The sequence below is a fragment of the Cavia porcellus genome, unplaced genomic scaffold (genome assembly GCF_034190915.1).
Source record: "Cavia porcellus strain 051 isolate PalLab524CR breed Dunkin Hartley unplaced genomic scaffold, mCavPor4.1 scaffold_6, whole genome shotgun sequence".
Lineage (NCBI taxonomy): Eukaryota > Metazoa > Chordata > Mammalia > Rodentia > Caviidae > Cavia > Cavia porcellus.
In genome coordinates, this window is record NW_026947489.1 from 97,492,538 (window position 1) to 97,505,031 (window position 12,494).

At 34.4% G+C, this 12,494-nt stretch overlaps 1 protein-coding gene and 1 non-coding gene across 2 annotated transcripts in view; one reads left to right on the forward strand and one right to left on the reverse strand.

Moving 5' to 3' along the window:
* Positions 1 to 12,494, forward strand: part of Pik3c2a (phosphatidylinositol-4-phosphate 3-kinase catalytic subunit type 2 alpha) — a 98,430-nt gene that overhangs the window by 51,710 nt on the left and 34,226 nt on the right. Inside the window, exons 9-13 of the mRNA XM_063251803.1 lie at positions 2,987 to 3,130; positions 5,421 to 5,466; positions 5,544 to 5,754; positions 7,944 to 8,069; positions 9,923 to 10,090. Coding sequence (XP_063107873.1) covers positions 2,987 to 3,130; positions 5,421 to 5,466; positions 5,544 to 5,754; positions 7,944 to 8,069; positions 9,923 to 10,090 — 695 coding nt within the window. The remainder of the gene's footprint in view (positions 1 to 2,986; positions 3,131 to 5,420; positions 5,467 to 5,543; positions 5,755 to 7,943; positions 8,070 to 9,922; positions 10,091 to 12,494) is intronic.
* Positions 4,439 to 4,543, reverse strand: LOC111755611 (U6 spliceosomal RNA). The gene has a single exon (XR_002790177.1). It is a non-coding gene; the product is annotated as a U6 spliceosomal RNA (small nuclear RNA).

Consider the following 12,494-nt stretch of genomic DNA (forward strand, 5'->3'; position numbering starts at 1 on the left):
AAATGAGGAAGACGCTAAGCAAGTAGGCAGGAAACAACAGGTGTTTTTCCTGCAGTGGGTGAGTCAGTGGCACTTTTTGGCTTTCCCAAGGTGACCTACCTATTTACAATATCAATCACTGTTGTTTATCCTTGGATGTTTGTGGGTACATTGGTTTCATCTTTTGTCTTGAGGTCTGGCCCTCAACAGATGTGTCTGTGCTCCCCCGTTGTAATGTATCCCATCCTCTGCTCTGGCTTCTTCAAGGGCGTATCCCTGTCTGATAATGTTTCTATCCAATATACCTGTCTATAACAAGAGGATGACATGAGTTCAAGGTCAGCCTAGGCTACATAGCAAGACCTTGCCTCCAAAAAGCAAAACAAAACAAAATAAATCCTCTAAACTGGAAAAGTTCTGCAAATAAAAGCTAACAGAAATATAAGCAAAGGTAAAAAACTAGAAAAAAAGTCCCTGAGGTAATGTGGGCTTTGGGACAATGAACTGGTTTCATTTAACCTTGAAGGTGAGGGGAACATTTGGTATATGATAGCCAAACCTTAAGAAAGGAAAAACTTAAATTTTTAAAGGATTGTGTAATACTGAGTTTCAGCCTTTCTGATAGTACTTGGCATAAAGGTTTGGCATAAATATTTTATGACTTCATTATATATAAATGTCTTAAATTTTTTAAAAAGGTACATTAAAAATTCATAATTGATACATGATAATTGTGCATGTGGGATGCAGCATGACATTTCAGTGCATGTATACATGTAATGATCAAATTAGGGTAATCACTATGACTATCATATGAAGTATTCATAATTTCTTTGTGTTGGAAATATTAAAAATTTTTTCTATTAGCTATTTTGACATATACAATTAATTGTCCCATAGTCATCCTACTAGTGCTATAGAACATTAGAACATTATTTCTCCAACTGTGCTGTACCTCTGTAAGAATGTTTTTAAGTGAGCTTTGTATTTCTTATTAAGAGCAGAGAATGATTTTTAAATCCTTAGGTAAGTTATTTTAAAACATTTATACGTGCACATTTTTGGATCATGGTGAAATCATGATCCAGTGGAATGGTACAAAAGAATTGTCTTGAAGGATTTTTTTTTTATACAGGGTCTCACTATGCAGTTCAGACTGGTCTTAAACTTCACTGTGTAAGTCCAGGTTGGCTTCAAACTTGCAGTGATCTCCTGTCTCAGTCTCTCTCGAGTGTGGGAATTGCAGTTATACCACGATACCAGCTTCAAGGAATTTTTTTGATCAAAGAAAACTTTTGAAATGCTACTAGCTTTACAGACAGTTAATTCTTTTTTTTTTTTAATTTTTTTAAAAATTTTATTTAAAAGGAAAAAGAGAAAAAACAAAACAAAGCGGTGTAAGGGTACAAGTAATACAGAACTACAAAAAAAAAAAAAAAAACCAGTAAGAAATCACCAGTTAATAGATTACATATTATCATCTTAGAGATAGTTGCTCAAATCACAGTATCAAAGCATACAAAGTGGACATTCAAACAGTGAGACTGCAAACAGTTGTGTTCAATGATCCAACCAAAAACATTAATATGGTCAGCTATTTAACACCCCTAAACACACTTGCTGTTGTATCCTTTAGAGCTCTTTTTTTCCCTCTCTTTTTTACAACAAAATTTACACATTTTGGGTTTTATTACTCCTTAGTTTTTATTACTTTTTTTTGGGGGGGGGAGAGAATAAAGTCAAATATGGCAAAACAAAGCTGTCAGTCAAAACCAAGGATAGACATAGCACATGATGTAAAACAGAGTACAAGGTTATCAACAATGGTTATCAACAATGTCTCTTGTTTCCTTAAAAAGAATTGTCTATCTCATTAGATATTATAAAGTTGAACAAAACAGAGAACAAGACCGATAAAACTTAAGCATTGTAAACATTATAGGACTTCCAAAGGAGACAATAGTCAAACCAGAATGGGCATCTTAGTGAATCTTATTGCCTTCAAAGTAGTTGCCTATACCCTCAAACTTGATACTATCATACAGAATGGAACAGAGTCTAATCAGTCAAAACAAGTTAGTGGGAGTATTACAGGACTTCAAAACAAGTTAATAGGAAATCAAAAAAAGTTACTATTATATATCCTGCTAATTTTTAAATTTTTCCCCTTAATTAAAAAAACATAAAAAATAACAATAATTTTTTAATGAATAAGGGAGAGATTGAGATAAAACAGGACATAACAATATAACAATACAGGTCAAAGCATGACTGTTTCAGCAACCTAGTGCTTCACCACCAAATAACCCGACTTAATAGTAGTTACCATAGTGTCAGACAGTTAATTCTTAATTTGCCCCATGTTATTTACATGTGGCCAACATAAAAAGTTCTGGAAGGTTTTTGTTTTTTTGTTTTTTTGTTTTTTTTTTTTTTTGGTAATAGAATTTAGTTTTTCTATGCTAGGTTTTTACAGGAGGAAAAGTTTCAGTGGCACAATTTGGAAATTATTTCCAAATGACAGTGGTTTATTACTAATTTATTGCTTTTATTTTTGATCCTAATATGAAAGAAATAACAATTGAATAATTGTGTCAAAGTACAAATTAACTCAATCATGCTTTATAATAAGACATAATTCTTTTTTATCACAAGAGTAAAGACTATTTAGGGGAGTAAAAAAGAAAATATAGTTACTATGTATCAAAAGCATGTACTGTACTAATAAAAACTTTAAAAAAAGAGTAGAGAATACCTCTTCTTAGGTGCATGTAAATCTTTTGATTTCTAACTTCATCTAAATTTTTTCTTTTTTTTTTTTTTTTTTTTGAGGCAGGATATTGCTATGTAGTTCAGGTTAACCTGAACTCACTCTGTAGCTCAGGCTGGCCTCAAACTTGTGATGATCTTCCTGCTTCAGCCTCCCCAGTGCTGGGATCGTAGGCACCCACCACCACACCTGGCTCATTAAATTTTATTTAATTATGTTTACTTTTTATTTTTAAAGAACCAGTACCGAGCTGTAGATCAAGTAATTAAAGCTGTAAGAAAAATCTGCAGTGCTTTAGATGGTGTAGAAACTCCTGCGATTACAGAAGCAGTAAAGAAGCTAAAGAGAGCAGTTAACCTTCCAAGGAGTAAAAGTGCTGATGTAAGTATTTTTATGTGTTTAAGTGGGCATCTATCAAACTGGGAGATTTTTGTCTTCTGTGAAGAAAATATTATGACTTTGACTTTTGAATTGGTCCTTTCTTCGGATATGTGGGGATTCTTTGAGAATGGGCTACCTTGGAAGAGCTTTATGAGAACTGATATTGAATAGGTAGATGGCAGACTGAACCATTTACATTTAAAGAAGGACCTGTAGCATAAATTGATTATGGGTTTAAAAATAGGTACAATAAAAGATAGATGATAGAAAATAGGGAGGGTAGAGTTTTCTAAAAGAGAAAGGGATCAAGAGATGGAAGGAAAGGGAGAGGAAAGGGAGGAAAAGGATGAAAAAAGGAATTAAGTTGTCAAATGTGCATGTGTCAACTCTGCACAAGGAATGTAAACATTATGTATTACAGACATGTCCAAATAAAAACAGAGAATCAAGATGGATGGAGAGAGGGAAGCAAAAGGGGATGAGAGAAAGGAATTAAGGAATTAAGATGTAAACATTATGTGCATGTACTAATAAAAAAATACAATGAAAAAGAAGATAGATACTGAATTTAGAGGTCCTACAGGATAAGAACTTTCTCTTGACGGAAATGTCCATGATGGCACTGGGAAACATTGTGCTGTGGACATAACCTCCTCTATTCATAAGACCGAGGAGCTTCCATACAAGTGACTCATTGCCTCAGAAGCAGCCAAGTTACAAGCCCTTACTTTATGTTATATGTCAGCCTTTACTAAAAGGTCTGCCTCATGACATTTACATGGGGGTTTGATGAATGCTGTGTAAAGACATGTTTATATCTTGGAAGGATGAAAAAAAGGTGGATCTCATAAACCACTATAAATTTAAAGGAAGAAAAAGTTATCTTTCTGTGCCCCTTGATATAGAGGACATAATTTAGTCTGCTCATCTCAGAAATCCTTTTCATATGGTATTTAGAGATTTGGGTTTCTCATAAGCTTATGTATAAAATTACATGGACGTTAAGAACTGTGATCCTAATGTCTGATATTTTTATTCTTTTTATTCAAAATTTAGGTAAAGGAGTGGAAAGTAGTTGGAAGGGGAGGTGAATTTAAAATTGAGAGTTATAAGAGTTTTTGTTTTGTTTTTTAGATACCAGATGATAGTAAATAGAGTTCTTTTTTTTTTTTTTTTTTTTGGTCTTTTTCATTTTTATCGGTACCAGGGATCGAACTCACGACTGCCTGCTTGCAAGGCAGGCGCTTATGCCGCTGAGCTAAACCCCCAGCCCTGTAAATAGAGTTCTGAATTCTTTTTTTTTTTTTTTTTAATATGGAATGCTTCATGAATTTGCGTGTTATCCTTGTGAAGGGGCGATGCTAATCTTCTCTGTGTCATTCCAGTTTTAGTAAATGTGCTGCCAAAGCGGACATGAGTTCTAAATTCTTCTAAAAATATTTTTATCATGCTATTGTAAGAGGATCAAGTAGAAGAAAAAATACTGTGTTAGTGTACTTACCACTTCTGATGCTGTTGTATTTCTGTATTTTTGAGTAATTTTCAATTGCTTTGATTTTTATTTTCTTTTTTATTTATATGTATATGTTTTGTTTTTTGGATTTTTTTTTTTTTTTTTTTTTTTTTTTGAGGCAGGATCTATGTAGTTAGCTGGCCTTGAACTCACTATGTAGCCCCAGGCTGGCCTCTCATGGCTATCCTCTTGCCATGAGAAACTAAGGCAAGAGGATAGTAAGTTTGAACCCAGCCTGGTGCTATGCTTTGATTTTCTTGATAAAAAACCATTTATTTACTTGATTTAGATTTTCCCTTTTTTTTTGCCTTTGTATATATGTGTATCTGTACTATTGGGTATTGAATCCAGCACTTTTACATGTTAGGTAAATGTCTAACCACTGAGCTGTATGTATCTTTAGTCCTTTTACATTTTTCATTTAATTTTTAGACACTTTGGGGGAAATTTTCCTGGGATCCCCCCTCCCCCTGCACCCCATATTCAGAATTGAAACCAGGATTTTTAACTGAGCTACATCCCAAGCCCTTCATAAATATTTTTGTTTAGTTTTCAAATTTTGAGAGGGGGGCATGCTAAATTTGCCAGGCTGGGTTCAAACTTAATATCTTCCTGCCTTAGTTTCCCAAAATGCTTGGATATGGGGCATGTTCTACCATGCCCAGCTTGGAAAGAATTTCTTTGACATAGCGTTTAATTAAATGTGTTGAACCTAGAGATAAGTATTTTCTGTTACATCAGGGGCATTTTTTGACTAACTGATCTGTGTATATGCAGGTGACTTCATTATCTGGAGGGGATACGAGCAAATGCTCAACTGGAGGTATGTCTTTAGATTCTTCAAATTTTAGCAATAGTGAGTTTTTTAGAGAATTATATTAACATTTTCTCCAAATTTAGGCTCCCTGAATCTTGAAAATCCTGTTCAAGTGAGCATGGACCAATTAACTACAGCAATTTATGATCTTCTCAGACTCCATGCAAATTCTAGTAGGACTCCTGAAGACTGTACTCACAATAGTAGGAACATCAAAGAAGCGTGGACTAGCACAGAACAGCTCCAGTTTACTATTTTTGCTGCACATGGAATTTCGAGTAACTGGATATCAAAGTAAGTAACTATTTAAAAGAAAACATGTACAGCTTTATCTAGAAGTAATTCTGATCTTAGTGACCACTGTTATCTGATATTTAAATAGATTATACAGGATCACCAAATACCTTTGTGGTTTTCAGATTTCAATATTGCCGAGTTTCAAAATTGCAGAGATGTATCACTCATTACATGCAAAAAGGGCAGAAAAATTCATTTTAAAACTGTAAATGTTATTTGATTAGTTTATTTAAAATTGCTATTTTTGCCAGGTATGGTGGTGCATGCTTATAATCCCAGCATTTAGGACACTGAGATTGGAAGATCCAGCAGTTGCCAGCCTGAATTACATAGTGAGATCCTGTCTCAAAAAAGAACAGCAACTAGGCTGGGAATTTAGCTCAGTGCCATAAGCGCCTGCCTGGCAAGCATTAGGTCGTGAGTTCAATCCCCCCCACACACACACACACAAAAAAAAAAACAAAAACAAAAAACTGGCAACCAATCCTCCCCCACCACTTGCGCTTTCCATTAGAATCAGAGTCATCTGAAACAATATAATGGGATTAGATTTCAGGACTTTTTCTTCCCCATCTTTACTAATTGACAGATAATTGGTTTCTCATCTTTGAACATAAGAGCATATTTTTTGTGTTTAATTTTAATATGGGCTTTACTTTTTTGGAGTAGGGGGAGCCTTAAGACATAGCAAGTTTTTTCCAAACTTACTTGAAAATAAATAATGTAAATTGAATATCCTGAAATGAATATTTTTAGTGAAATAATGATATAAACTCAAACCTAGGGGGATACCAAAGAAATTTTGCTTAAACTGAGCTGTAGATTAAAATAATGGTATTGAAATGACTTGAAAGTAGGTTTTTTATATTTCTTTTGTACTGGAGGTTAAATCCAGGACCTTCCTATTGAGCTGCATCTCAGCCTATTAATAATTTATTGAAGATAGAATCTTACTAAGTTTCGGATTTTCAAACTTCTACTTGCCTCACGCTTCCCAGAATGTTAATTACAGACATTTACCACCACCCCTAGATGAAAGTGGTCATTTTAATAGTCAGTAAATATTTATTGAACACCCATCAGTGGGCACAGGTTTTTTTGTTTTGTTTTTTGTCTTTTTGAGACAGGGTTTCACTATGCAATTCAGTTGCCTTGAACTCACTAGTATCTAAAGGTATTAGTTTACTACCATTCCAAACGTTCCATATATGCACACAAATTTAGAGACACTAACAAGAACAAATACCCAGCAAAAGAGTATCTAGAAAATAAGTACTAATTACTAAAAGTTTATAAAACACTAGATAGGAACAAATTGAATTAAGATGAATTAGCTAGAGGTATTTTGTGAACTGAGGAGATTAGATTTGGAATATAATTAAAATGATAAATGGGTTCTATATACAGAGTGGTTTGCTTGTAAACCTTTTGGTAAGTTAGACTGTCTGTAGAATATAGATTTAGTCAGCCTAAGAATTTTGCCTCACAAAATTGTTTACATGTCTGTAATCCCAACATTCAGGAGGTTGAGCAGGAAGAGTGCTATGAGCTCCATGCCAGTCTGTGCTACAAAGTGAGTTCAAGGCTAGCCCAACCTGCGTAGTGAAACCCTGTTTCAGGAAAAAAAAAAAATTGCTTACAGTATCTAACTAGCTCTTATAGCAGTTTGGAGCTAAGTCATTACTACTAAGTAAGAGAGCACAACAGCATTCACTCCTGATAGAAGCCTCCTGATACACTAGAAAGTTTAGGTTGATCATATCAGGCCCATGGACTGTTTATTTGTTTAACTGATTCTATTTCAATAGCTTAGCAAAAGGAAATGCTATTCATCAGTAGTCTTTCTATAATTTACCTGGAAATGAATACATAATCTATTCATCTAAAATCTAAAGCCAGTAACTGAGCACAACACTGAAATTCTCCAGCTCATGTCATTATGACACCCTTAAGACTAGCACATAAGGACATTTATTTCCACAAAAGTGGCTCTACCACTTCATATATTTTTCTATATTTTCATAGAACTTGCAATGATTAAAATGTCAAGTGGATTTCCAAAAATTCAAATGAATGGTGACCAGTTTCAGGTGTTAAGTCACTTTGGGGCAAGAACTGCTAAATATTTTTATTAGTTAGCTAATTTGGATTACTAAGATAGAAGTCAATTTATTTTCTTTTCTCAGTTACGAAAAATACTACTTGATATGTTCCCTGTCTCACAATGGAAAGGACCTTTTTAAACCTATTCAATCAAAGAAGGTCGGCACTTACAAGAACTTCTTCTCCTATCTTATTAAATGGGATGAACTGTAAGTGAAATTTTGGCTTTTTAACTCTTTAGTGTGCTTTATTCCTAATGTATACATCCTAGATTTATTATCATTTCCATCTAAATTTATTAAGTTCTTACTGATGCCTAAAAATCTTTTCTAGATAAGACAATATAGAACAAATTCTTGTTTAAAAATCTGAAATACTTGCCCAGTCCTTATAGTATCAAGTTACAATAGCATATTGTTAATTCTTCCTAGGCTTTGTCAAGATAGATACACATTTACATCTAATTCTTGAAAGATGTTATATTTACAAAGTAGGCTTTTAAGAAAGTAGGCTGCCTACAGAGTCAGGTGTGGAATGTTGCTATAGGTTTCTCTGTGTGTGAGAGATCTGAAGGTCCAGTCAAAAGTCATGCTTCACTGTAGAGTCCTGTGTGAGTCCCTATCAGGCAGCTGAAGGGTCTGTGGTGCAGGCCAGGAGATAGACATCCAAAGCAAAGGCAAAGACTGGAGAGTTCCCAAAGAAACAGAAACAAGCCTGTCTTTTTTCTTTTCTTTTTTATTCCATTCAGGCTGCAAGCCTGTTTGTTGCTGCCACTCACATCCAGTTGGGAGTCTAATAACCTCAAAAGGTGTAAACATTATATGTCATAAACATGAGCTAAGAATAATAGTAACAACAAGGTAAATCCATTCAGTCACACCCAGAACTGTGCTAAACCAATCAGTGGGACATTTCTTACAAAGTTGACACAATGGTCAACCATCACAGATGGTGTTTTATAACATTGTTTATTTTAGTTTTTATTGGCATAGGAGTCTGGCTTTTGATTAATAGACTTAAAAAGTTGTCTTAAATTTGTGTATAGAATGTTTTATAATACTACTTTCTTTGTTTTGCTTTTTTGAGACAGGGTCTCAATATGTAGTTCAGAGTGGCCTTGAATTCATTTTTGTAGCTTAGCCTAGGCTGGTCTCAAACTTGCAGTCGTCCTCTGGCCTCAGTTTCCTGAGTGTTAGGATTACACGCATGCGCCACCACACCTGGCCAATGTTACTATTTTAAAAATACTGTTTTTGAGTGGGAAAAAACCTATAATTTAGGTAGATAGGCAGTTGAAGAACTTTCTATTGTTTGTTATACATGTATTAAATGGTTTCCTGTTTTTTCTCTTATCATTAAATTACAAAAATAATACATGTCTATTAAAGCAAACAAAACAAAAATGCACATACGATGCCAAGCATGCTGGTGCATTGATAGTCCTAGCTACTTGGAAGGCTGACATGGGAGGATTCTGAATTGAAGGCCAATCTGGAAAACATGCAGATACCCTTTCTTTCTAAAATCAAAAGGTGAGGGTTATAGTCTGTTTTCAGTACATTATCTCAGAATGACCACTATTGATTTCATACTATTGATTTCATAACAATGTTCTTTTAGACTTAGGGGGAAAAAAAAATATAAATCTGTGTATATTTGTACATGTTTATGACCCAAAAGGAAATACTCATAAATATTCATCTAGCTCAGTTACAGTGAACCTTTTAGGGCTATCAGTGATACAAATGGCCAACTGTGGCATGTGAGCTGTAGGTTCACCACTGTTGAGTTGAAGTCTGTCTTAAAAGAAATAAAAAGTGATTTACTTTGCTTGAAAATTGACACTGCAGAAGTTAAAGGTACTTACAGATTTTTAGAAAAAAAATGTTATCCTTTAAAATTTCATGTGTTAAGTTATATAAGTTATCCAATCTTGCTATGTAGCTAAAGGTTATATGAGATTAAAAATTACTGGGTATTCAAATGAAATTCCTAAAATTGTCAATCTCATTAAGTTTCACACTCAGTCTAATCTGTTCTATTAATACATTTTTCCCTGTAGAATTATTTTTCCCATCCAGATATCACAATTGCCATTAGAATCACTTCTTCATCTTACTCTTTTTGGAATTTTAAATCAGAGCAGTGGAAGTTCCCCTGATTCTAATAAGCAGAGAAAGGGGCCAGAAGCTTTGGGCAGAGTTTCTTTGCCTCTTTTTGACTTTAGACGGTAAGTATCACTGAATTGTGACAATGAGTTGCCGCAGGCATAATCTCCATATTAGAATTGGCTGGAGGACAATGATGAACATGAGCCAGTAGAGCTATTTCAGTTTTTTCCAATGTGATGAGATCAGGGGAAAATAGTTATTCTGCTATAGGCTAACCATTGTATGAGTATTTGTTTGCTACTGACCGTTCAGTAGAAAACCAGCACCCAATGACTGTTATATATGTAAAGTACTATATTACTGATATAATACCATGATTTTATCAGTTCCCCTGATATTAATAAAAGAATTCCATTTTTCCTCTTTTCATCCTTTTCCTATAGTTCTCCAATTGGAGACTATAGATACACATTACCAGACTAATCTGTCCCCTTACTGTCATGGGCCTCTGACCTTCATTTTCCAAAGGTCCTATGTGGGTCAGAAACTTATTCTGGAATTCTTTCCTCTATCCTTAAGGGTAAAGAAATTTCTTTATTAGATAAAGCTTAAAGGAGTAACCATTGGGATAACAAGGTCATCCTAAAGAGAAAAGAGTAAGTTTGGGGTGGGTTGCATATAGGACATTGGGAATTTTCTACAGACTGATAGTATATGGGAGTGTGTTGAAAGCATATCTAAAGTTTTATAACCAAGAAGCCATTTAACTGCCTTATAATTATATATTCTCTATAAAAACAAACACTTATCTAGCCCTTCTTACTATGTGCTAGGCTTTATCTGAGCACTATACATATATCCGTATATTCCCCCATAACAGCTGTATGAACAAGATACTGTTAATACCTTCTTTTACAAAATGGGAAACCAAAGGACATAGGTTAAGTGCCTTGCTTCTTGGTGCTTACATAGTAATAGAGATTTGAATCAGGCATTTTGGCTCCAGGATCTGTGTTCTTAAATATTATCCTATCTTGACATTCCCAAATTTACTTGATACCATAGCACTTTTTTTATTGTTATAGAATGTATCATTTAAAACGTCATATTCATGGGACAATATGGGAAATGATTTAATGATGGGTCTTTTTTTAAGGGTGAAAATACTGTCTCAATCTACTTCTTCCTTTTCCTTCTTAAGTAGCAAACTGTTTTATTTTCCAGTAATCATTTATTGAAGTTGAAAACACTGAAAACAACAAAAAAACTCACACTGACTTCAGTTGCGTTTTTATTTTTTTCAATATTAGAAACTGAACCTAGAGCCTTGGGTGTGCGAGGCAAGTGCTTTACCAATGAACTACATCCCCAGCCCTGACTTCACACATTTTGATGTTGATGTATTCTTTTCTCACACACTTATGTGAAAAATACTTGTTAAATTACTTCCCTCATATTTGAGGAGGTAGTATAAGCTTTTTTTTAAAACTATCTTTTGGTCATTTTAATGTTATCTTTGGTACCTGACATAGTTCCAGACCATCAAAAACTAGAGAAAAGCAGCTGAAGAGCTTATTATTGATGATGTGTATTTAAAACTTTTCAGCTGGGGATTTAGCTCAGTGGCTCAAGCACTTCACAGTAAGCTTGAGGTCACAAGTTGTATCCCTGGTACAAAAACAACAAACCTTTCAGTAAATATAATACATAACTTCTCTAAAGAATACTGACATCGCTGGTACCATGAAGGAGAAGAATTGTATTCTCAATTTTTTTTTGATAAATTAGTGTTAGAGAATAGTTACGTGAGAAAATTTAATGTAATTCCAATCATTGATTTTTTATAAATACCGGAAATCAGTTTTGAAAACCATCATTTTTTTTCCACTTTCATTTTTTTTAATGAATGATACAAAAAATTCTTTCATAAATTAAGAGATTATAAAGTGAAGCTAACCAGGCATAATGGTACACACCGGTAATCTCTGGAATAGCAAGTTTGAGCCCAGTTTGGACAATTTGTCAAAAAAACGCCTGGGGATGTAGCAATCCCCAGGACAGATAATAGGATACATTAGATTAGGTAAAATCAAATCAGATAGAAGTTTGACTGTTGTTACTTTTGAAATAGTTTTGCTGGCTGGGAATATAGTTCAGGGCATGAATGCCTGCCTGGCCAAGGCAAGGTCATGAGTTTGATTCCTGGTTAACCCCCACCCCCACCCCCACCCTGCAAAAAAAAGTTTGCATCCAACACTCTAGTGAATAGATGGTTTTAGGTTTAAGACCACTGGGTATTCCAGTATTTCTAGGTAACTTAAAGCTTCACATTGAAGAGAAAACCAGAAATTAAAGAGACCTCTGAGTGTCATGCCCACACATACCTGTAAACCTAGTAGTTCGGAGGCTGAGGCAAGAAGATTGCTTTGAGTTTGAGAGCAGCCTGAACAACATAGTGAGTTCAAGCCAGTTTGAACTATATAGTGAGACCCTATCTCAAAACTTCTCCCGCAGAAACTAAGA